Source organism: Ambystoma mexicanum, chromosome 14 (assembly GCF_040938575.1).
Source record: "Ambystoma mexicanum isolate Mex_15411 chromosome 14, UKY_AmexF1_1, whole genome shotgun sequence".
NCBI classification, from domain to species: Eukaryota; Metazoa; Chordata; class Amphibia; order Caudata; family Ambystomatidae; genus Ambystoma; species Ambystoma mexicanum.
Window position 1 is genome coordinate 134,452,098 of NC_090940.1, and position 26,739 is coordinate 134,478,836.

The 26,739-nt window shown below is 46.5% G+C and overlaps 1 protein-coding gene across 1 annotated transcript in view; it reads left to right on the top strand.

The window, feature by feature from the left end:
* The window catches only part of AQR (aquarius intron-binding spliceosomal factor), an 877,350-nt gene that overhangs the window by 713,174 nt on the left and 137,437 nt on the right, over nucleotides 1–26,739 (top strand). Inside the window, exon 28 of the mRNA XM_069638728.1 lies at nucleotides 7,180–7,251. Within this exon, the coding sequence (XP_069494829.1) occupies nucleotides 7,180–7,251 (72 nt within the window). The remainder of the gene's footprint in view (nucleotides 1–7,179; nucleotides 7,252–26,739) is intronic.

The following is a 26,739-nucleotide window of genomic DNA, read 5'->3' on the forward strand; positions in this document are numbered from 1 at the left end:
TTCGGCTCTGCTGCTGCCACGCCGCAAGACTGACCTAGATAGAGGAAAGGACCATACAATGTCTGATCGTCAAGCCGCACTGTGAGACTGATAACTGAACAGCTGCTTCCGACAATCACCACAATCGCAGTATTGTTGGAAGTTTGCAAACACCTTTAACATTTCAGTGCACCCTGTCTGCATAATCCTGCCCACCGTGACAAAATTAATACAAGTTTTGAACTTTACATTCATGACTAGTTGTGTACCTTTAATCCTGCTTTACAGCCTCCTAAACACTCAAGATTGGTGTGCTACCAATGATCTTTGTCTGAATGCCAGCAAGACAGAGATCCTCCTCATCAGCAACCCTTCTCCATCCTTTCCCCTCTCTCTGGCCGGCCTCGCTTGGCCCCCCTCCTATCCCCACTTGTGAGGCTAAGAACCTCTGGGTCATCTTTGGCTCCACACTTTCCTTTTGCGCCCACATCTGACTTCTCTAAAAAGTCAAACTTCCTATTGCACCTCCTCATAGGCACTCTTCCTTTCCTCTCCTTCCCCCAGAAGCTCACTGTCTCCCAAGCTCTGGTTCCCTCTAGGTTGGACTATTGTAACATGCTCTTTCTAAATCTACCTGCCTCTACTCTTCGCTCTCTGCAACTAATCCAGAACAGGACTGTGAGACTTGTCCTTGGCCTCAAGCCCTGGGATCGTATCTCTCCAGCTCTGAAATCTCTCCATTGGTTCCCAGTGGATGCAAGGATTAAATTTAAAATCCTCTGCATTGTCCACAAGGCTTTCTGGGGCATGGGTCCAAAATGCCTTCAGCTATCCCTCCGCAAATACCTCCCCTCTTGAGCTCTTCGCTCCTCTACCTCTAACTCCCTCAGGGTCAGTCGTTTCTCAAAGAAACAAGCCTGGGGTAGATCTCTGTCTTCGGCCGGGGCCTCCCCTTTGGAACAGCTTCCCTACCACTCTAAAACTTGAGGAGAACCATCTCCGGTTCCGGAAGAACCTCAAGACCTTCCTCTTTGCATATGACTTTTCTCCCCCTCTCCCTTGCTGATCTGCTCTCTCTTGGCACTGTGCATCTGGCCACACTCCGTCCGCTTGGCCCAGTTACCTGCTCACCCTGCCACCCTTCTGCACTGCCTCGCGGCCACCCCTTGCACTGGGGACTGTATCTGTACTCATACAGTCCCCCATACCCCATTTTCTTCTTTTTATGCACTTATCAGACTTACCCAGTTCTGCTGCTGTAAACAATGCACTTGCCACTTGCTGGCTGCACTACCCCTGTTTATTGCGCCATTATTTATTTTACTTGTATTTATTATTTGTTTATCCTCTGCTCTGCACTTTCCACTCTCCCCCTTCCACGCACTTTTCCCTTTTCCCTTTCCCATGCACTTGCACGATCTCAATGTCACTGAACCTAGTAAGATCGTTGTTTAGTTCTCCCCTGTTCCCCTCCATTGCCTTGTTGCGCTCTGAAACACGTGTGTAGGAGCGCAATACAAATAATATATCATATCATACCCGTATATTTTCAACTAAGAGGTCCTCTGTCGTATGAATGAATGAGAGAGCTGGACTGGCTTCTGATAGGCTGATGTGAGGGTGCAGTAGTGAGAGATCGACACACATGTACCATTTGTGTTGCTACAGACTTTTAATTGGTGAAAATAGGGTTGGGGAAAAGCCTCACTAGCCCTAACATGAAGAGGGGTTTCCCTGTCTCAACACAAATCACAAATACGTCTGTTAGGATATAAAAATAAAAAGTTGTCCACTGTTGTGTCAAAACACTAACTCTAGTCCTCACTATAAGGTGCAAAGGGGTTGTCTTCACATCATGTTATTCAGTCCTTTTCGAAGTTCATTACACAAAGTTCCAAAAGGTGCAAAAACAAAGTTCCACAGGAGTCAAGAGGATGCCTTCCTTCTCTTGACTTCACAGATTCCCTTTCCCTGGTTTTGTTTCCACTTCCTCGAAGACCCAAGAAAATGTCTTGATTCTCTTTGTTTTGCCACAATGTTCACAAATCCCAGGGGTCGTCTCCCTTTCCCAGGTTTATCTTCATTTGCACAGCCAACCAGGTTCACTCTTCTCTCCGGTACTGTGACTATGAAGAAGAGTAATGATCGTCCTCCTTATATGGGTGCAAGTCCCAGACTCGCCTGGTTTCAACAGTTCTCTTTCTAGGTAGACTTGGTGTACTCTCCTGCCAAGTACTACTTATTGCACAGCCAACCTGGTTCCCCTTCAACTGATGTATTTCTGGTATGGGTGCGAGTCCCAAACTTGCCTGTTTTAGGTACTTCTCATTCTAGGTAGGCTTGCTTTACTCTCCTGCCAAACACTACCCTATATTATCGTAGATATGAAAGTGTCTTCAATATTGCTTTCATGTTCCCAGACCATTAGTTGAGGGTATTTCTCCTCCTACTCGGTTTGTCACCACTTTCTCTGCTTATCGGGTCCCAGACACTAGGTTCAGAGTATTTCTCCCCTTCTCTACTTGCCACCACCTTCTCTGCTTCTCGGGGTCCGAGACCCTAGATTCAGGATATTTATCCCGCTTCTCTGCTTGCCACCACCTTCTCTGGAGCCCAGTGTCTTTCTGCACCTCCATGTACCTGTTTTCCTGGTTCGCGAGGGCGTTCGCCTTCTTCCAGCTTTGTCTGTCATTCGTGGGTCTCATGACGCTTGGGGAGGCTTCTTTTGCTTTGCAGCGGCTCCGCAGCCCAAACTGTCCTTCGGGAAGCCGACAACCTTCCCAAGCCTTAGCACTGCCTGTCACCTGTGTCCGCCAGCCTGCCCTAGTTTCCGCTGTCTCAGGACCGGCTCCGGAGCTCTCGACTTCCTGCGCATTCCGCCGGCCTTCTCCCCATCTGCGGCAGACAGTGCCTTTCCTCGCAGCTCCTCCAGGGAGTATTGTTCTGTGTGGGAAGTCCTTCTTTCCTTTTTATTCCATAGTCAAGTTCAACTAGATTGAATAGGCTGGTCTGCTTACTGTGATTCTGCGGGTTGTTCTTCTGCACTCTGCGCATCTTCTTCATCTCAGTACATTTCTCTGATGTCATAACTGTTCTTTTTCATCTCTGTACTATTCAAGGGAGGACACAGGTCTACTTTGCTCACATACATAGAAGTATGAGAGATTCAAGTATTCTGGAGAGGGTAAGAGGGTGAGGGAGCTGGGACAGAGGTAGAAATATACTTCATCTCTCCTAGGGTGTCATCGGCATCCCAGGGGGTTTTGCCTCGCCATGTGATCCTCCCGCAGTGCACCACCCACATGACGATTATTGGACCGTGGCCACACCGCTCTGGCCCCAGGAGAAGGGTTTTCCCACATGGGAGAAGGGATGACATCCAAGGATTCGTCACACTTAACAGAGGACAATGGTCCTGGTGCTGCGGTTCACCCAATGTTGACAATGAGCCCAGTGTTTCAGATAGGGCCATTGATAAGTATAGGGCTCAATACCATTGGCCAGACTTTGCAACTAGTGAAACTACTACCAAAGTATTGTGGGTTGGAAACGTCAAAGTTCACCAGTGGCAGAGCAGGTCTCTGGTTCATCATTGACAGAGGTGCCAAAAGCAAACAAGTTTGCAGAAGACACTCTAGATTGGCTGCTGGTCTGAAATAGACCAATTATAGCTGTTATACGTGGAAGTTGTCCTGTAGGTGATACTGCTGCTCCGTTCACTGACAATTGCAGTAGGAGCTCATCACTAATTTGGGAAGTTGGTTAAGGCTGTTTAACTTCTTGACAAATATAGGTCTTGGGCACTGTTACCATTGCCCAGTATGTCTGCTGCTTCTGCATCATTGTGTCCATTCCACACAGTAATAAACAGCAACGCTTCGCTGGAAGCAGGAAGGTCATTGAGGGTTCCAACTAGAGCATGACTGATTAAAGGGAGGGAACACTAGTTCCCTGGTTCTCTGTGGTCTTGAAGTCCAGTGTTGGCAGGTGCTGGCAGAGCTCTGCTATCAGATAGTCTTGGCAAGATGCTACTGCCATGCTTCTGCACTTTTTTCTTCAGTTGCAGCTTCTTTTAATGCGGCAAGACTTATCCCAGGGTTAGATAAGGAAAAGGCAAAGACTCCCAGGTTATATATAGGAAAATTGGAAGCAGAGTGTAAACTCTGCTTTCAATGAAAAGAGTACATTCCTTCAAACTTTTAACAGCCACCCAATCATTTGGGGTCGCTGTCACATTCATACTTTCTTGGCCTTCTGTTCCGGTAGTCACTCAGGAAGTGTATTCCAGCCAGACATCATAGACCTCTTCTTCATTCCCCAGTCAAATCTGTTCCTGAGCAGCCTCTGCTCTGTTGACAAGAGCAGGCAGAGGTCATGACCAAATATGGGAACATCGCTTTCTTTCACACATTGAGAACAATGTTTAGCTGAGACGCTCACATTGGATTTCTAACTCGGAGGCTTCCTATATGGCCTCCCTTGGGAAACCACAAACTGTTTTACAAATCCAGAAAAAGACACACACATGTCAAATGTGAATACACTGCTACCATCCAAAGTGAGGCTTTGCGAACTGTTCAATTACTTGCACAGGACACATAGCATCTTTGGGGTACCCTTTCACTGATGAATCCTTAGTTTAGGACCCATCAGGGAAAAAGGTCTGTACACCAATCAAGAATAAAGAAAATGTTTCAGGAAGAGGGCAGCTCTCAAGGGAAAAGGGTAAGTATGCCAGTCAAGAGGAAAGAAAAATGTTCATGGGGCTCTCGAGGGAAAAGGGTAAGTACACCAGTCACGAAAAAAGAACATTTTTCATGGGGCTCACCAGAGGTACAGTTTAGGGCTTTGGTCCTCTCAGCAGTCGTGTATCCTAGGCAATGTACAACTAAATTACAACTAGCTGTCACTGCTTAAGCTATTGCAAGGTGAAACAGCAATGGTAATGGTCCTGTTTTCTGTTGGTCTAGTTGCCAGTCCAGTGTAACTGAAGGGGATCTTCAAGCGAGGACCACTGTGGTGTCATGTAGCCAAGTAGTGTCTGCAAAGAAGCCGAACACAACATTGGTTCAAAATATGGTTTAACACAAAAAACCTCTCTCCTGAGTTAAATCAAAACATGTAATGTCAAGACAGTCTCTTCTCAAAAGTTCCAATAGTTTGAGGGTTACCTTATAAAATTCTCAAGGGTTTTGGGGTACATCCCTATCATTCACAGTCTCTTAGGTACTGTCTTTGCATTTCCTGCTGCTTGATACCTTTTGATGGTGGGCTACACCCATCTCCAGTTCTCTTTGCTGTTTCCGTAGATACGGCTGTGTCTCTGCCACAAGGTCTAGATACAGTCAGAGATTTTAAGAAGTTAAGAGGACTATATCACCCCTCTAATCCTCTGGTCCTGCTCCTTGACACCGCATTTCTCATGCCACAGTTTTTGACCAGTTTTGGGCCAAGCAGCTTCTCTTATTATTTCATGTTCTTGTAAGCTGCAATGTGCTAGCCTCTGCACCTCCTCCTGACTCGTCACTCCCACCTCCTTCTGATATTCTGGTTCAACTGCCTCCTGATGTTCTACTCTAATCTCCAGCTGATGCCTTCCAACCGCCTCCTGATATTCTAATGGCTCGTCTCCCCCCTCTCCTCTCCAGCCTCCTCCTTTCTCTCCTGCGTCTCTGCAAACTCACCATTTAAAACCACAAACTCACTCCAAACTCCTGCTGCAACTGTCTCCCCAATGTGCTTTGAGTCATCATACAGCCTGTTTATACCTGGTCGGTCTGTTCCCCTGTTGGCCAGTAGTTTTTTTTTTTAGTTTGTACCTCTGCGTGATAATGGTTGAGCCAGCCTTATTCCTGTCTTGATGTCTGGTGTATTTGACTGTGTATTGAATTTTCTATGTAGCGAACGGACCATGGCTTTATAAAGCCGTTCTGCCATCTCTGATTACTTGCTCTGCGGAATCGACCAACTGCATTGGTGCCATGCCTGCACCGAAACAACTGGCGAGTGTTACAAGTACTTCAGAGCGATCACAATAGTTTATGCATTTCTCCAAGCCTGCTTCAGAGAAGGTGTATATTTTGCAGCACAAGGTCATGGGTCCCTTTAAAGGGGCTGTGATATCTTTCAGCAGGATGTGGCTGTCCCCTGCCCAATGACGAAGGCGATATGGGAATCCTCTATATACAGCCCGCAGGTTCAATGCCCATGAATAATTTCCTTATAGTGGTCCTTCTTGGTTCAGTAACATCCACTAGGGCCACCTTTCTTTCAACAGTCAGGCCTCTAGCTGATAAGGGCTCTGGCTAGGCCCTCACCAGAGCAGTTGTTGCAGGCTGGACATGGCATGGGCTACCTCTTCCCTGGTAGCGTGATCCCCATGTGTCCAAGGAAAGTTTGGTAGGGCACCGGTTTCCTTCCAAACTCTTTTCCCCTCTCCGTTTCCTACTCCCATCCCCTCTTTGGTACTTTTGGTCAATAAGCAATTGTTTTGACCTTTTGGATTGGCTTGGGCAGGTGTGATTTAGTTACCACGTTTTAGATTTTCACCTTGTTTGTACTACCTCTACCAGATATTTGACTCCCTGCTCAGGACTTAGTTTATATTGTTTATTTGGAATATTCCTTTTGTGTCCAAAAAGTCAGTTTGTAGCGCCACCACCATATTGGAATTCCAGGTCTGTGTTCTCTAATGACAGCATTCCCACTGTAGACAAATGGGACTTTGTGGCCTCTGATTGCAGTTTTTCGCAACCACGAGAAATGCGATGCTCTGAATGAACTCTTCTGTCTATATGTTCAGGGACTTATTTGTTGCTCTTACTGTAAAGAGATTAAAAGGAAAAAACGATTTATTTGGTTTATTGACTTGCATTCTGTGTCCTGCATTCTCTGGTTTTGGTTGAGTGGAGCGCAGTGTGGGATATTTTGGTCCACATGGGGATTCTTTGGGGGCTTGCCCACCTCCCCTTAAATAGTGTTTCCCTTGACATGTTGTATCCTTGCAAAAATGTTCTTGTTTGCAAATGTGAAATAAGCATTGATGTTCGTGTGCATCACAGTTTATTATATGATGTACCGCTTTACCATAAAACCTTGTCCCAGATATTATGTGAGTATGTTGTTTTGTTCCCGTAACCATTACTCCACTCCTCGTATTTGACATTTCTTAACATTTCTTTTCGGTGTTACCCTTCACAGTATGACAACATTTTAATGGAGGAGTCTGCCCAGATACTGGAGATTGAAACCTTCATTCCTCTCCTCCTTCAGGTAAGGGCTTCACTGCTTTTTCTCATATTAGTTTCATACATTGACATTGTTGCTAAAGTAGCCCATTTCGAGACCTTGGTGCCTCATTGCAACCTTGCCGGTTTCCCAGCAGTAAATCCGCTGGGATACCAGCTAATGGGACAGTTTCCCAGTAGTGGCTGCCAAACAATGGAACGCCTTACCACTCTCTTTCAGATCTGCCCCCTCGCTCTATTCCTTCTGCAAAAAAAATAAAAACCTGGCTCTTCATACAATACCTAGCTGCGCCACCTCGATCACTGCTATATTGGACTGTGCCTACCTTCTGTACTATGCACTGTAACTACTTCGGACACTACTATGCACTGTAACTACTTCTGACATGCACTGTAACCAGCGCCTAGATACCTGCGGTTCAGCGCGCTTTACAAATGGAAATAAATAAATACTGCCAACATAAATAGCATTGCCGCAACTGGGTCTGAGCCGGTTTGGGGGTAAGGCTGTTAATCCCCATTTTTGAAGAGTCTATAGGACTTTATGGGGCAGTCACGGCGCTATTACTGCAAGCGGTATTAGCTGTAATAACTCCTCAAATGGGCAGACCATGGAATTGCTTGTATGTTCTACCTGTCCTTTTCACGCATTTCTGATACAAATGCCAACCTCATTCACGCCCATTAAATGGAACAATATTGTGCAGTCCAGATAACTTTGAAGTTTACTACTGACTGTAACTATGCCAGCAAACATCAGTTTGTACTGATCAAAAATCTGGATTCCCTCTGGCTGAGCATTGACTTTTGAATGCTCTTGCATCAGCTCATAAAATACAGTAACTGCATTCTTGCCGTTTGCATTCACCTTTTTGTTAGCTGGTATTTTGCCACAGTCTGCAGAAGGCATGTTACAGCAACAAACAATCCGCATTTTAGTTCATTGCACCATGTTGCTGTACATTCTCTGCAGATCGTGCAGATGTACAAACTGCTCTCATACCTTCTGTAGGCATTTATATTTATAGAGGGATAGGGCGCCATTTTGAACAAAAATGCCTTACAAAGTAGGCAAATACAGACGGGATGCAGACCTAGTGTAAGGTGCCTTTACACACAAGAATTGTTGAAGTGATGAAACCGGGGAATGACAGAGCAAGTATAGAAACATAGACCAAGTGCAGAGTGATCCTGAGGAAAGAATGCAGGTGCGCTGGGTCATATTTCCTCCACAAATGCCACAAATGTATGCATCCAGTATAAAAAATACTTCAATTTTCCTGTCTGGTGCTTCTTCAAAAATTATACATCCTTTTATCTTTTGCTATTCTATCTTTAGCACCTGATCTGTGGACACATTCCAAGCCATTAAAAAGAAGTAACATGAAAACGTGTTACAAATATATTTGGCAATCTCTTTATATGTTGTAAATTTTGAATAAAAACTTGGGTAACCCTAGCATTCTAGTAGCAATACCTTTTAGTTCTCATATGTTAATCAACTCTGTCCCAAATGATTGCTGCTTTCTTCACCATCGCCATCTTTGCATAGTCATCCATTTTATTATCTAGGTGCAAGTCTATCATCGTCAAAAATCTTTGACACTCCTGTACAAACATTTATATAAAATAAGGTCTAATGGTCTCCCGTTCCTTTTTTAACATCAAAATAAGCTTCCATGCATAGCATCCATAAACCTAAGCATAATACTATTTATGCTAAGATATACAGATATATCAAATTCAATTAGCAACTGTGAGAATTGAGTGAGGAAGCTGTAGAATCTTCTTCCAAATGTTCCCCTCTTTTGCGAATACAAACAGACCCGACACAGTGAATGAGGTTGGAGTACATTTTAATCCAGCGAAGGGTCCAGCCAGCCGCCAGTTTGGCTGCTGCTTCCTCCAACCTCAATAAAATTCAAACATCAACAATTCTCAACTCACTGTTTTTTATTTATTTATTTATTAACATTTATAAAGTGCGCAGCAGCCAAGAGGCATTGTGGCGCTTTTACAGGTGATAGTTGCTTGTTATAGAAGAAAATACTTAGTTACATGACAGTGAGGTATGATAAGAAATAAACAATGGTAAAAATGGAAATAACATGCAGAGTAAAGGTTGGCGAGGGGGTAGAGGGAAGCGGGGGAGAGTTAGTTGAAGAGTGTTGTTTTGAGGGTTTTGCAGAAACCTGAGAGGGAGGTTTCGGCTCTGAGTGCATTGTGTAAGGCATTCCAAAGTTTAGGTTCTAAATGTGGAAAACCGATTCCCCCTGCTTTTGCTCTTTTGATGGGAGGAATGCGCAATTGGTTGGCGTAGTGACTTCTTCTAGGACGAGTGGAGGTATCTCTGGTGATAGTTTTGGATAGGTAGGGTGGGGCAGTGAGGCTGGGGCATTTAAGCTGATCGTCTTAAAGGTGATCTTCTCCTTAACAGGGAGCCAGTGGGCAGCCCGTCTAGCCTGCGTGACGTGGTCTTTTTTGGGGATACTGAGGGCTGCTCTGAGCACGTTATTCTGGACTATTTGGAGCCTGTTTAGATTTTTGGCCGAAGTGCCTGCTAGGAGAGTATTACAATAATCTAATTTAGCTCCAATAGTGGCTCGGTGATGGAGAGGCAATTATGGCTGGATAGGAAAGGTTTTATGGCATTTATTAGTTTGGTGGTATGGCACTGGCCTGTCTAATCATCGATAGGGTGTAATATAGGAAGACTCCAAGGGTCTTCACAGGGGAGGAGACAGGGATGATGGTGTTGTCGATGGTGAAGTTGCAGTGTTTCTGGTCAAGTTTGGGCAGTTTTTCTTTAGGGCCTAGGAGGATTATCTCCGTTTCGTCAAGGCACAGTCCATTGGTTGCCCTCCAGGCTTGGATGGTGGCGTATATTTGTAGGAGGGCTGCTGCGTCTTGGTCGTAGGATCCAGTGAGAGGGATGAGTACTTGCGTAAAGTCGGCATAGTTAGTGTAAGCTATGCCGAGGGAGTCAAGTTTGTCAAAGAGTTGCTTTGTAAACAGATTGTAGAGAGTAGGCACAGTGCAGGATCCCTGCAGTGGATGGTGGTGGGGGCTGCGTTTGCCTGGTCAGAGTAGACCTTCATTGCTCTGCCTTCTAGGATGGAAGTTATCCAGGAAGAGGCCTGTTTGGAGAAGTGAGCTGCGTTGGAGAGATGGAAGGTAAGGATCTTATGATCAACGAGATCAAACGCGGCCGAGAGATCCAGGATTAACAGGAGGGCTGGTTTGCCATTATCCATTATCTCAGTAATTTGGTTTTTAAGGTCCAAAGGGGCGGTTTCAGTGCAATGGCCTTTGTGGAAACCTGATTGCCTTTTACCTAGGATGGCGTTAGATTCTAGATAATGTTGGATCTGTTTGTGGGCTGCTTCATCTAGGATCTTGAGGAGGAATGGGACAGTGGTGATGGGACAGTAGTTGTTGGCGGAAGTAGGATCAAGGGAGGATTTATTTTAGAAGAGGGAGGACCCGCGCTTCTTTCAGGCTGGGTGGTACAGTTCCTGTGGAAAAAGAGGCATTGATGAATGCTGTGATGATCGGAGTCAGTGAGCCAGCGTAGTCCTTAATGATGTCAGGTGGGCAAATGTCTCCGTTACACATAGATGGTTTAAGATGTTGGAGGAGATCTGAGACTTCCGATTCTGAGACGTCTCTGAAGGAGAAGAGAGGGGTGGAAGGATTATGAGGCGGGGTGCTAGGCATGGCATGCCGGTCGGGCTTGAGTAGTGCTTTGCGTTGCGTTTGTATTTTATCTTGGAGAAGTTTAATTTTGTTTAGCATGGCTGCCTGTATGCTGGAGCACCACTGTTATGAAAGCTGTCCATGAGAGCGAGTTCCAGATCCAGCAGTAACATACTATAACATCTCCCCTTATAGGAGATACAAGGAAAGGAAAAGATGGTGCACAATAACCGTTAACTGAAACAGGATGACAGCCTTGGACAACGGATCAGTAATATACAAAAGTATCTCTAAAATTAGGTGCAATTCTCCTGCTCTTCCTGGACACCCAAGTTCCCTCACGTGGTATCCTTGCGATCTGGAAAGGTCACAGCTTCTTCATCTGACCTTTCGCTTAAATCATTTCTTTTATTGTCAGGCAGACGTAAGACATTATCAAAAGACCATTTTTCACTACCCTCCGGAGTCACACTTTTCCTCCCTACATTTGTGGTTATTTGTACTTGAATAAACCCTTTGCAATCCTACAGGGTCACTTCACTGTAACCCAATCTCCTCTTTTGACAGCTGTATCAGAGGTTGCTGTGGTACGATCAGAGTACTCTTTGTATTTGGCATGTTTATCCTTCACTCTTCTCAATACTTATTCTGTGTCTACTATCAAATTGTTTCTCTATTGATCATTGTGAAGGCATTATGAAATAAACACAGACAACAGGTTCAAGATGTGTTCTCAATATTTCTTTTAACTTAAACAGCAGGATGGAGTAAGGCCTAACTTGCCCTATGCTAAGGTGTGATTTCCTTACCTAAAGAAAACTAAGGATAGTCTGTGTCAGGAAGTCCAAATGAAATATCTGTCTGTGTCTAACACCTATATTTGCCCTCACAACTAACTGTATACAATGTGTAGGGATGTCAGCATCAAAATAGTGTATGGAATGAAGTTCTGAGCTTCTTCCAGCTCTTTGCTTGTAATCAGCTTCCCCTTCCCCAAGGTCAAATAGTTCACAATGTATCAGGGTTCCCTTACCCAAGGGTTCAAATCTTCCAGCTTTTCAAAACGACATAATTCCTTGGGACATTTCCCAGCTCTTTTGGCATCAGTATTTGTCACACGTTCACATAAGTAGTTCTGTTTCTTGATTTCAAAATCACATAAAAGTTTGTTGCAAAACACAAGCTTCTTTGTGGATACTTTCATTGGCTTTTCCGTACGGGGGCACTCGGTCTAGGCGCAGTTGGCGGATCGCACAGTCCAGCCATTACAGGTCACGCAAATGATATTTCTTGACTGCTTTCCATCAACATTTGCCTGCCGCTTTCCTTTGTAGATGAAGCTTGGTTCTTTCATCAGTGTCAGTCTTCTAACACTGTACTGTGGCTTGGTTGGCCACCAAGCACTTGTTACCCTTTTCTGTATTCTTCTGGTGCTTGCCAATACAGGTTTCCTCTTTGCCTGCAGTTCCTTGAACTCTTTAAGCTTTGCCATTACTTGGTTTCTCATCTAAACCCTTCTTGGTATTCTCTTGGCTTTGCCAATACATGTCTCAAACACTTCATTCCGTGGTATCTGCTACATACACCACCTTTCACTCCACTCACGAGTGCTCAAAACTTGCCTTTTCTCTGTGCGGCATTCAAAAATGCTTATGTATTTCAGTTTGTTCGGTTTTCAAAAATACTTGTTTTGGCATTCATAACTACTTCCAATAACTTGGTTTGTTCGACATTCAAAAGTGCTTGTTGCGGCATTCAAAAGTGCTTACAATAACCTTCAGTTTGTTAAGCATTCAAAAGTACTTGTTTCAAGTTCCCGGCACACCTCGGTACGAGTGTTTCCCTTGTTTCCACTCACCGGTTGCATACAGCAGCTCTGTTCCGTTTCTTTCACTGCTCGTTCTGCCTTCCAGCTTCCACAAGCTTTGCCTCGAACGCAACAGCCACAGGGAGCATCTCTGGCTCTCCTGATTTCCTGCAGCGGCTGGGATTCCTGGGCGTACCGCAGCGCCTGCTGTGTGTACCTGGAAAGGAGGGTAACAGGACTTACAGACCCTGTGGCAGCTGGACTCTGTCTCTCTCTATCTTTCTCTTTCTCTCTCCTGCCCGACACGGCTCCCGGCTCCGATGTCTCCAGCTTCCTTCTCACCAGGCCGTTCCCATTTGTGGTGTACGGCAAGGATTTTTATATCCATTAGGGTTGTTAAGTGACCTTAGATGTGGGTCATTTAGTCCAATTGCCTGACTATGGCGGAATCCATTAAGTGGACGTGCCTTGTTGTTCCACCTGTATACCTCAATGTTAGAGAGATTTATCATTTGTATGCATCATCCCCTCTCCAAGGGAGACCCCAAGCACTTTTTACTGGACTTCTGGAACTTTTTCTGAAATCCTGAATGAGTGGAACCTTTTTCCAATCATTCATTCTTATGGGCTCTATCTTTTGGAACTCTATATTCTTTGCATGTTATCTGTACTATGGAGTCTATCTTCTCCATAACTCTTTAAGGCATCAGTATTTTACTATTGCAGCACACAGCTCCTTATGGGCATTATTGCTGGGGGACCCTTAGGGTCCTCCCTTGAGATTATTTTCTTAATCCTAGAGTAACTACAGTTATTAAGGCTAGAGAGATGCTTAGTATCTCTCCTAAAACATTTTAGTCTAAGAGATTGGCACACACCACCTTATTTGGAGTGCCAAAGGGATACCTAGTATCCCCCTTCTCTCTGCTCCAAGTTATGGCTGGTGGCAGTGGACGTGTTCTACCAACTAGTGTGTGATTTTTCTACCGCAGGCTATGTCCATAGCCCTGGTAATGCACAATAGTGGCACCCAAGTACCAACTTGGTGCCTCCTTTCTTTTTTTTTTTCTCCATTACTTGCGTGGTTGTTCTTTGTTAGCCCTACTACTACCATTCTGGGAGGTGGAGGCCTATGTGTGTGTCTTGCCTTTGGCGGGAACCCTTGGGTGTCCCCGCCTAGTTTCCAGAGTGCCTGGGCAGGCAGGAAGTGGGGGCAGAGTTTTCCAACCCCATGTCCTTTGTCTGACAGAGGTCCTGAATAGAAGCAGTTCCCACTGGGGGTCTGGCTGTCCTGATTGAACATCCAAACGCCCCCTTCTGTAAATTGCTGAGAGAGATTGCAGAGTAGTGTGCGCTGGAACTGTATAAAAGGTGAGCCTCCTGGAGTGAAAAGCAAGTCCACCACTGGAAGCTGAAGTAACTGAAGAGGAATATGACCAGAGATGCCTGCAGACCCTTTGCAACACTGTGAAGCGACCACTGCTGTCCTGACCCCATTTTCTGTGTGACAGAGGCACTCCAAAGAGGACGACTTCTTCACTTTGACTGGTGGGAACAACCAGTCCCAAGACGAACTTTGATTTGAGCCATCTCCTGGGTTCCTGTGAGTTTACAGGCCTGCGGATCCCCAATACCAGGAGACCTGCTGCCCATTTCGAGTGCATCGTCAAGGAAAGGCCCAATCCTTCCAAATCTTTGCTGATCCCTCAAGGAAACTCCAAAGATCTGATACAACTCGCCCAGACCCCCACCCCAGAGTGCAGGACTGCAGGAAGTGAAGAAGATTAACGGCCGAATCGCGTCCTTTGTTGGTGCTGCAGAAAAGGCACCAAAACCGCAGTGTGACCAGAGAAGTTGATGAAAGCCGTGCCAGAGGTCCTCCCTCGAGACTGCTACTGAGAGAGCCCATCCATTGTCCTGCCTTTAGTCATCAGACCATGGAATCTGGAGGTCTGGTCCAGAGCTGCAACATTGCGGAGCATCCACCACAAACGTTTTCTTCTAGCCCAAGGTACTGTGGATAAAAAGGTATTGCTTACCTGATTTCTGCAAGCCTCTCCAGAGAGTTGGAGTGCACATAGAGGTGTCCAAGTCAACCCCCACTTAGCTCTGACTCAAGCCGCTGATTGTGTCCCTTTAGCGAGTCCTTTAACTGGGTCTCCAACATTGGTTAAAGCCTTCTTGTATCTTCCTTCCTAGAGGCTAGAAAGTATCCACAGGAACTTTTCATTTCTACTGCTTTGCAAGACTTTGAGTCGCTACAAACTGCCTTTTAGCCAAGGTTGCACTTTGGACTTTGAAAGACTAGGATAATACTAGCCAACGGTTTTCCGTCCCACAAATCATGCAGACTAAATACAATTATCATATTACTTTGTGGGTGCAAAATATTAACGATAGAACTGTAACAATTGTATGTGTTCAGCAACTACCAACTAATAAGTGAGCCTTTGAAAGTATTGAAAAGTATACCTATGTGTGTTGGTTTATTGTGCTAAGTATTTAACAGTGACTCTTGTGTAAATTTAATAAATCTGTATTTTAATATACATTTATGTGTAAGTGTTTCTTTGATGTGCATTACTGACTGGGTTCAGTGTACTTACCTACAGCTCACATCTAGATCAGCCTGACTGCTCTGCCACTCTACCAAGGTCTATGAGAGTACAGAATGATACTAAGATTTGAGGATCTACAAACCACTGGGATAACTGTGAGAAACCTGAAGATGTCTCACCCGCTAGTCCCCGGGGGAATCGGTCATCCTGGTGGCCAGGACACGGCCATCGCTTTTGAATCCAGTTCCTGGGGGTGGAATAGTGCGGTAGGATCACCTGGGTGAGGAGTCTTCTGAGAGTGGAAGTGGGACAGCGGATGGCGAGATGCAGTATCCCCTTCCCTGTAACACCTTTACCGCATCCTACCAAGTAGGATACTTAGGAACTCAACCCTCCTTTTCCCAACACGAACTTCCTCACGGACAGCTCACTACAAGAGAAAACAGACTAACACCTGAGCTGTATACCTGACGGTGGTCAGTCAAAATCTCGAAAACAAAATCTCGAATGACAAAAATCCCGAAACAAAAATCTCGAAAAAAAAATATCGAATTTTTTATTTATTTATTTATATATGTTTTTGGGGTCAGGTAAGTAAAAAAAAAGGGGTAAAATAAAAAAAAATGAAAAAAAGGGGGGTTGGGGGGGAACCCCCCCATTTTGAAAAAAAAACACATTGAAAAAAAAATTTGATTTTTTTTTTTCGGCCTTTTGTATTCGAGATTTTTGTTTTCGAGATTTTTTGATTCGGTATTATCACTATGAACCATACCTGACATGTCCCAATACAATGATCAGGCACGGTCAGGCAATTACTGCTAACCATTACACACACCTGACTTCCAGTACACTTCCCCACACGGATAAAAGGCGTAGCACGAAAGCACACTCTGAGCAAAGCAAAGCACACGAGGAAACAGCAGTTCTAAGATGGCAGTTTAATACCAGGCGAAAGACGGCAAAACCGAAGAGGATTGAAAGAAGGGAAGAGCCCTTGACCATTTTAGCGAAAGGTTGTTACTTTCAGGAACTTTCCAGAATAGGAAATGTAAGACCAGGAATCGAGGCTGAAGAATCCTACATTGTGTGTCGGAGGGTCCCGGGGCTCTCCATCATCGATAGTTAAGGCAGGGAAAATCATTTTCCGCTGTGGTACTGTCCATGGCTCCTACAACAAAGCAGCACCAGTGAGGACAGCACAGTCGGTGAGTTGGGGAGACTGATAACAGACTGGTCTGTGTTGAAACTAAGGTTGCAAGCGGCAACATTGTATAGTGAAAACTAAAAGAGGACATTGTATGAAGCGCATGTGGCAAGCGCCGCAAAGACAATTAAAGAGGGAGACTGATTAAACATTGTGTTAGAGCGAGATCTGAGCCCGGCTGAGGGGGATCCTGGGTGAACCGTGAGTCACCCGACAAAGAATATCCTACGAGAAATTGGATGCATAAATCATTTACAAACATTGCGTTGAGAGGATATGAGCCTGGTTGAGGGGGATCGGAGGTGAATGGAAAATCACCGAAGGTACTTGTGAAAATCTGAAAGAGCAAAGAACTTATTGTTTATCGCACCAAGCCCTCTGAATGAAGAGACTTTGAAAGGCAAAGAGACGTGGGCACAAAAGGCCCTGATGCTAATGATTGAACTGTACCCTCTTGCTAGAGAAGCCAGAGATTGTTCTAAGCTCGAGTGTACCGCCTCGACCCTGCTGAAAATGCGGGGAAGGGAGGCCAACGGCCTGAACATCCTGACAAATCATTTTGTGAACACTTCTTTCTTTTTAGTAACATTGTTTACCACACTATTTGTGTTTAGAGGGAAGGATTGGCAATAGGTTTATTTGTATTGCCCTTTTTATTTCGACAAGACACTATTAGGGTTGTTATTTTTATTTGATGGTTATAGCTTGCTCCCATCTGTAGATTTAGGATTAGATAGGCGTTTTTCAAACCCTTTGTAAGTTCAATAAACACCCTTGAACTGTGATCACTTGTGTCTGTCTTACTGTTAATACCATGCCTTCCTTACATAGATCACTAAAGTCTTACCTCCAAGTAGGACTTTAGGAAAGCTCCCCTAACACTCCATAGCCCTCTTCTTCGTCTAGTGGTGTTTGAGGATATCTGAATTAATAAAGGAAGTGTGTATAACTCTGTTATGTCTCCTCCTCATCTTGGTACCTGACTGATGGGTGTCTGTTTTAACAATATAAGGCTGATATGTGTTTGTCTCGGCCAAATGAGGATGTGTCCTCCTAGTTGGTCTCTTCCTTGTCCCAGTGTGTTGAGGTGGTGTTTCTGGGGGACAGTTAGAAAGGAAGAAAAAGGAAAGGGCTGACAGTAGCCTTGCAAAAGCTTGAGGAATAGAGGGTTCATTCTGAAAAGGGAATGGGGGAATACCATGCCTCACTTAAGGATGTCCTCTCCCCACCCCCCAAGTTCCCTCCAGCCAGGTGATCCTCCCTCGCAGATCCACCCCCAGTGTCCAAATCCAAAAGCGATGGCCTTTCCCTGGCCAACTAAGAGGAGGATACCGGGGGAAAAGAAGTGAGGACGCCCTCAGGTTCCTCACACCAGGAAGGAATCAATTGGTTGCAAGCTACTCTTCCCCCCTCCATAATCACGAAAGGATCAGTGTCTGTGGTGGAATGTGGAGTAAACCTGTATGCATTTAAGGTCTCTTCAAGGTGTCTTTCCATGACCAAGAATTTGCGACTGCCACCTCAAAGGTACCCTTGGCGAAATAATTAATGCGCTCAACTAAACAGTTGGCCATATACGATGAAACAGTGAGGTACACTTGTGTTCGATACCTCGATCTCTTAGAAACCTTTGCATCTCTTTCCGATATGAACTGTACTCCATTATCCATAGTGATCTCTTCAGGGTCGTTGTTTCTACTGAACACTACCTCCCAAAACTTGATCACTTTCCGTGTAGTTACAGTATCTTGTACTATGCCACACTCTGCCCATTTGGATGTGAAATCAATAAGCTCTATGATGTATATACTGTATCGTTCCACTGTCTTGAAGGACTGCACAATGTCCATAACTAACTTCTTCCAAACTGAGCCTGGTATTTGTACCGGTTGTAAAGGGTCTGTACTTTCGCTTTTTGGAGTCATTATCGGTACAAGCTTTGCAATTTTTTACTAGTACTTCTGCATCACACAACATTCCATGCCACCAGTACTTTTCCCTCAAATGCCGTTTTGTGAGTTTTCTTCCTCTGTGAACTTCATGAACCAATTGAAAAATATTATTCCTCAAAGATTGTGGTGGTATTAGTTGGTCTCCTCTAAGCAAACAAGCTGAGGTTTCTACGATTTCATTGCATACTTGCGTGTTTTCAGGGGGGTTATCCTTCAGTGTGTCCCATCCAATATGTACAACTTGACAAAGCAGACTCATCTCTGGGTCCCCGGCGGAAGCTTTAATCCATTCTTCTTTCAAAATTCCAGATTGAATTCTTGAACATTTTTCTATCAAGTGTGTGACCCTTTTCTTGAATATCTTGCAAAACCCCCAACAAGTTAGCGTTTTGTCCTTCTTCAGACATTGCAGGTTAGGATGTCATCTTGAAAATAGTAGACACCATCCAATCCGCCAAATACTTGTTGCATTATCCTCCTAAACAAAGCGGCTGTGGAGGTTGATCCAAAGGTCATGCACTTGAATCTTAATGCTCCCATGGGTGTCACAAATGATGTTAAATGCTTCAAATCATCGTCCAATTCAATCTGGTGGTAAGCCGATGATGGATCTAAAGTCGTGAATAACCTTGTTGGCTTCATGGCTGTCAACATCTCAAGTTTGGTAAGGGGTGTCTATCAAGCCAAATGTTAGCAGCTCTCCTCTAAGCGAATAGTCTGAGCTTTCTACGATTTTATTGTATTCTTGCGAGTATTCAGGAAGTTTATCACTCACTGTGTCTCATCCACTATGTAGAACTAGACAAAGCAGACTCTGGGTCCCCTGTAGATGCTTTAATCCATTCTTCTTTCAAAATTCCAGATTTAATGCTTGCTCTTATGCAGTCTTCATCATCCTCTAAATTCTTCTCTTCGTCATTATTTTTCCAAGGCAATCTGGAGAAACCATCCACAATTACATTGTCTTTTCCTGGAGTGTAGATTGTTTTTGTTTTGTATTGCATGATATCAATCGTCCATCCAAGTATTCTCAGGGAGGTCAAGATTGTACTTTTCAAATTCATAAGGTGGACCAAAGGCTTAAGATCTGTTTTAATGATTATCGTTGGGGCCAAAACGAGAGTTCTGAAATGTCCTAGGATCCATTGCACGCCCAAAGCCCCTTTTGCAATGGTTGAATAGTTCAATTTGCATTGTTTCAAAACACTGCAGGAAAATGCAGTTGTTAGTTCCCTCCTATCTTGAATTTGGTTCAGTACTCCTCCAAGGCCCACGTTGCTAGCATCTACAGTGATTCTGTAACTAATCCTGATGAAACTTCACCAAGACTGGGTTCACCTGATTGTTGTAGCTACTACTACATATTTTTTTTATATTCCTTAAAAATAACAAAGCAAAAACATGCTGTCACAAAGTTATTCAATCTTCATCATATGCATCCTTTTTAATAGTAGGTTGGTTATATTTTCTCAATAGAGGCATAATAGACAACAGCCAATGCATTTCCGACCTTTGTGCATTGGTTGATGTCTCTCTGTTATGAAGATTGATTAACTTTGTTTAAAAGTGTTTTTGCTTTGTTATTTTTAAGGAATATAAATAATATGTTGTAGAAGTTACTATAATCGGGCATCCCCAGTCCTGGTGAAGTTTCATCAGGATGAGTTATCAAGTTTCTTATTCCTGATAAAGTACTGATCGGATTTAGGAAGGACGCCTAGAGTTTGACTTGTTTAATCTGACAACATTTTACCAACTTTGATAGTACAAGCAGTGCCCACTCCACCTCACTTTTTTTCTAGCATTTACAGTGATCACATTGATGGCTGTAGTTTAGAACATTTTGATAGTTGGGGCTTTGTTGACATTCGCTTTGATTTCATCCATTTTTTTTTTTTTTACACAGTTCCGACCATTCATATTTCACATTTTTCTTCATGAGAGTTCTCATGTTTTTGTCTTTTTTGTAAGTTGGTAAAATGTGCAATGAAATTAGAGTAATATTCTGCCATTCCCAAAAGGGAACGCAACTGTTTGTTATTGCTGGTGGTGGTATGCCGGAGATGGTCTCCACAAGGTCTTTCTTTGGTTTTATTCCCTCACAATTGATAACATGGCAGAAGTATACCACTTCTGTCACTTTAATTCTGCTTTTTTCTATCTTAAGTGTGTGACCCTTCGAGGGGATTGGTTCCTCCGACGTATTCCACATCTTTGACAGTAATTACCACAGCTGTGCTGCTTCGGAAAACTTTTTCGGCGTAGACGTCCTGCATCGATGACATTGATACGCTCCCTCGAGGACCTCCTCTGACGGCCGACGTCACCAGATGTTATAAGTAGGATGCACGACGCCCGTAGCCTCAGTTCCGTTTTTTCCACGAATGTGTTCGCTTCCAAATCTCGGGGCGCCTCGGTTCTCTCTTGTGAATTGGTTCTTCGAATATCGTTGTATTTACCAAAGTTATGTCTTCATCTTCTGCTACTGTCATGATCTCTGCTTCCAAAAGGTCAGGGTTTTCCCAACTCCCTTGGAAGCAGATCCATAACCCAGGTTCCGAGTGCCAACCAGTCCCAATTGGGACCTTTTGGACCCAGTCCTGGCGCCAGTGGCACCAGGCTCATAAATATGCCCAGTCCCATCGCTGGAAGCGCCGGGCTCATAATGCTTGGGTGGACTTACCTGCAGCAGACCATGCTGCTTACTTGCCTGCCAGTTGAGCCTCTGATCCTCTTCTGTTTGGAACTACTTTTCCTGTTGGGTGGGGCAGGAGCCACTCCCTAGGTTCAGAACACTGGAACTCTTCTGGAAAGCAGGAACTCTTTTCTTACCTAGGCGTGGCTGTGGAAGGAGACACCTAAGCACTACTGGAGGCTATTTAAACCACATCCGATGGATGAATCTTGCTTTGCGTTATTCTGCATCCTCTGCAGCAGAACGCTCATCGTGTCTTCTGCATCTGATCCTGGGCCTAAGGAAAAAGGCTTACCATCCTGAATCCAGTCTTCAGCAACACCTATAAAGACAAGAAAGAACAGGTTAGCATTACGGTCTTCAGTGACAGCTCTTCACTTACCTGGTCCATCGGCTGTCACCAACGCCTCGCGCTGCATTCCGGCATCTGAAAGACAAAGGCTTACCTACTCTTCGTGCGCTCCGGAGGTCTTCGCACTGCATTCCGGCATCTGAGCTCCGGAGGCCTTCGGCGCTGCATCCCGCATCTGAAAGACAAAACAAGGTGCGTTTAAAGACATTGGGGAACTTTAATACTCACGTGCCATTACTCCTTTCCACATCTAACCCAGTGGGTATTCCGGCACCCTGCAGCCGCTCCGAACTTGTACCTGCAAAATAAAAAGACAGTTAGAGCGCATCGTGAAGCAGGCAACAAGCGCTTACTTACGTGCTTCCAGGCGCTTCTATTCATCACACGGGCTCCATCTTCAGCTCACTTCAGCCCGTCATCCGCCTTCGCCGGAACCCTGCAAAACAAGAGACATCATTACTAAAGACTTTAAAGACATTAGAATTACTCGAAACTTACCGTTCGTGCAGTAAACGACGGACAGCAGTCCTCTGAAGTCAAGAGGCCTGCTCCCCTTATCCAGTGAAGAAACTGGTTACAGCACCCTGCCCCGAGGCAGATGGAGAGCACGGCGTTCACTTACCTAAGACATCTTACCCTTCGAGTCAGACATACAGTGCACAGAGGTCCAGCCCAAAGAGCCAGCCGTGTGTTACACATCACCTTTGAAGATACGGTATACGCCCAGTCAAGACCGGCGCCTCTACGGGAATCAGGTGAGCGTTACAGCTACCCCGAAGTCTAGTTTTAAGAAGTGTCGGGACTGCGGTTCTGGGATGTCTGAAGGGCCCGCACAAGGTCTGCCTTTGGTGACTCGGTGAGAGCCACGCCACGGATGACTGTGACGAATGCCAGTCTTTGACTTCGAAGGCCTTGCGGGCGCGGAAGAAGAAGCAGCTATCGGCGGGTAGGGTTTCCAAACCCCGTAAGTCTGCTGGACTCTCGACCGATGAGTCGAGGGCGACTCTCTGCGTCAGCGTAAGTCCACAGGGTCTCGTTCCAGGAGTGGGTCCCGCCATTCCTCAGCCTCTTCAAGGCATGCACGGAAGCACCGTTATCGGTCGCCTTCCCTGTCCTCGCCTGAGGACACGGCCAAATGGCGGTTTGCTTGTCCCACCAAGCACTCATCTCCGGCGGAATGGGACGCCTTCCGTAAGGAGATGATGGCGATTTTCGAGTCGCAGGGCACCGTTCCGACTGCGCCTTCGAGAGAAGCCGGTACAGAACGCTCTAGAGCCACCGTTTGCACGCCTTCGGGCTTCGGCGGTCTGCGTGATCATCGGGAACCTTCAAGGTCCCGGTCAGACAAGGAGGATCGCCATCGTGCCCGGTCCAGGTCCCGGTCCTTGAGACCGTTGGAGCCTGTGAGGCCTTCGAAGAAGGCATCGACATCATCGGCACCATGTCCGTAGAGGGACTTTCCCGGGGCACTGGCTCCGAGGAAGCCATCAGTGCCGAGGCCATCGAAGGACACGCTCGGGCTCCGGCCTCGAAGCCGCTGTCGAAGTTGTAGGTGCCTCGGTCGACGCCACTCCTATCAGCGCCCTCAACGCCTTTTGAGAAATTTTTGCCAGAGGTACCCCGGTGAGCTGTGGAAGCTCCTAGGAAGGCGCTCAGCAAGTCTGTGTGGCCTGTTCTCGACCCATACTCTGTTCCTCCTCCCAGGGTGGACTTGTTCCAACCCTTGGAGTACATTTCAGAGGTTGAGGAAGGGTCTGAGGATGAGGTGCCTCCTGAGGTTCCTGATGACTTGTTGCCTGGACATAGCCAGCTGGGAGACCTGCGTCAGTCTTTGCACAACGCCAGTGGTCTTGATACCTCCGCGGAGGTTGAGTTTGGCAGGACTGAGCCTGGTACGCATGCTGAATCATCGTATAGGCGCCTCATGTCGAGGGTGACGGAGTATCTCGGGTGGTCTGCTCCACCAGTGGATTTTCTGCAGGATGACCTGACCGATATCCTTGACCAAGGTCCACCCACTGACCCAGTGTTGCCATTTCATATGGCCTTACAAAGAAGGGTGGCGGCAGCTTGGACTGCTTCGGAGAGTCTTCCGACAGTCAATAAGTCGTTGCCGAAAAAATACCATCCAGCCAGTGGCGACCCCTGCTACTTGTCCACGCACCCCGCTCCGGAGAGTTTGGTGGTACAAGCGGCTACGGCCCCAGCAAAGCAGGCGGCGTACCCTACAATCCCTCCTGATAGGGACGACAAACGCTTTGACGGTTGGGCGAAGAAGGTATTTTCTTCTCGGGGTATGGCTTTACAAGCAGCCAACTCCGTTTGTGCCCTTGCAAGATTCACGCACACACTCTGTGGAATTGTGTCTCTTTGGCGGCTGAACATATTCCCGAAGGGGAGGAACGGGATGGTTTTCTTGCCCTCATTCAGGATGGCAAGGATGCCATGTGTGAATCCGTTCAGTCGGGTCTGGACATGGTAGACTGTGTCAGCCGGTCCATAGCGGTGAGCACTGTGATGCGCAGGTTTGCGTGGTTGCGGAAGTCCGGGTTCGCTCCTGATGTACAGTCCCGGCTTCTCAACATGCCCTTTGATGGTGTCCATCTTTTTGGCAGCAAGGCTGACGAGAGCCTTGAGAGGTTGCAGACCTCCAAAGCTGCAGCAAAGTTGTTGAGCGCTGCAGTAAGTCAACCTCAGCCAAAGCCGCTTGGGCAGTTGCCTCTTTGCCCTCAGGCACTGCCGCAGCCGCTTCCGTTCAGTCATGAGGCCATGTCCCATGGTTCGCCGGTTGGGGGAAGGCTTGCGCAGCATCTTGTAGAATGGCGTGCCATTACTTCAGATTTGTGGGTACTGGAGATCATAGCCCACGGCTACTGTCGTCCTTTCCGGCAGAGGCCTCACGACAATCCACCGGGGAAGCTCTCTTTGAAGAGTCCGGATCCGCTCCTTGCTCAGGAAATCAAATCCCTGCTGGAGAAAAGCGCCATAGAACTGGTGCCTGTAGCGGAGAGGAACAAGGGATGGTATTCCCCATATTTTTTGATCCCAAAAAGGCACGGGCGATTGAGACCCATCATGGACTTGCGTGGCTTGAACAAGCTCCTTAGGAAAGACAAGTTCAAGATGGTTACTCTCTCTCAAATCCTCCAGGCCCTTCAGCTTCAGGATTGGTTGGTGTCTCTCGATCTCAAGGATGCTTACTTTCATGTGCCCATTCATCCCAAGCACAAGAAGTTCCTGAGGTTCGCGGTTGGCGACTCGCATTTTCAGTTTCGGGTCCTGCCGTTCTGATTGACCTCCGCCCCGAGGGTCTTCACCAAGCTGATGGTGGTGGCAGCGTACCTCAGGAAAGGGGGGATTCACGTCTACCCCTACCTGGACGATTGGTTGATCATGGCACGTTCTCCCGAGCAAGCCCTGGATCATTTGTCCGTCACCTGCCACTCCCTTCATAAGCTGGGCTTCTCCCTCAACTTAAAGAAGTCTTATTTGACACCTACCCAGCAGCTCCAGTACATCGGAGCAGTGCTCGACACGTCCCTGGGGCAGTGTTCGCCTCCCCAGGTGAGGGCTCACCACATTCTGCAGATGGTGGACACATTTCAACGTGCCCAGAGTCTCCCGGCATTCGAGTTCTTGAGATTGCTCGGCCTCATGGCATCCTGCATTCTACTGGTGCCAGAGGCCAGACTGCGGATGAGATCTTTGCAGTGGGCTCTCAAGATGCAGTGGTCGCAGTTCTCCAGCAGGATGTCGGACCCAGTTCAGATTCCGCCCTCAGTCGCCCAGGACCTTCTGTGGTGGGCCGTCGAGGGAAATCTGTTCAAAGGGGCTCCGTTTTGGCAACAATGGCCAGAGGTGACGATCATGACGGACGCATCCCTCACGGGATGGGGAGCTCATGCCAGCGAGCTGACAGTCAGCGGTCGTTGGACTCGGTCGGAGTCCAGACTCCACATCAATCTGTTAGAGCTGCGGGGTGTCAAGCTAGCCCTGAAGGCTTTTCTGCCATCTGTGCGGGGGAAGAATGTCCCGATTATGACGGACAATACAGTGGCCATGCACTACCTCAACAAAAGGGGGGGGGCAGGGTCACTCCCACTATGCAGGGAGACGATGCAGCTCTGGTTCTGGGCCATCCAGCAGGAAATTTCGATCTCGGCAGTTCATCTGGCCGGAGACGAAAATGCGGCGGCGGACGCTCTGAGCAGGCAGAGCATGGTCTCTCACGAGTGGGAGCTGGCTCAGGAAGTTCTTTTGGAGATCTTCGCCTGTTTGGGAACCCCACAGGTGGATCTCTTCGCCACCAGTGTCAACCAGAAGTGCGAAAGATTCTGCTCACGGGAATTTCCTCCAAGAGGAGCCTTAGGGGACGTGTTCGTAGTGGAGTCGTCTATCCCACTGCTGTACGCGTTTACTCCAGTCCCCGTCATTCCGCAGGTGTTGCGGAGTTTAAGTTCCCAGATGATCCTCATTGCTCCAGGCATGGGCCAGGAGAGCGTGGTACCCGGACCTTCTAGACATGTCCGACCGCCCTCCACGTTGTCTTCCCTACCGAGACGATCTGCTCTCACGGGAGGAGGGTCGAGTTCACCATCCAGAGGTCAGGTCTCTCAGCCTTCATGCTTGGTATCTGAAAGTCGGAGATATAAGGATTGGAACCTCCCTGAAGACGTGATGGAGGTGTTGCTTTCGGCCAGGAGGCCCGCAACGAAATCCCTGTACCGTTGCCGTTGGAAGAAGTTCTCTGACTGGTGCAGGGTACAGAATGTGGATCCTTTCCAATGTTCCATTCCTTTGGTCTTGTCTTTTTTGCTTTCTTTAGCCCACAAGGGCCTGCAAGGGGGTACCATTAAGGGTTACCTGGCGGCACTGTCCATATTTAAGCGCTCGTCTGAGAAATGTTCTTATTTCAAAATTCCTTTGATTTCTCAGTTCTTGAAAGGGCTAACTCATGTGTTTCCACCGTCGCCTTTCCAGGTGCCGGGATGGGATTTGAATTTAGTTTTAAAGTTCCTAATGGGAGCTCCATTTGAGCCCTTACATTCTTGTCCATTGAGACTGTTGTCCTTTAAAACTGCATTTTTAGGTGCGGTTACTTCAGCACGCAGAGTGAGTGAGTTGCAGGCACTTTCCGCCAAACCATCCTTCACTGTGTTCCATAAGTACAGGGTTGTCCGTAGGGTACGGCCATCCTTTCTTCCGAAGGTTGTGTCGGAATTCCGTCTGAGCCAGAAGGTAATTCTTCT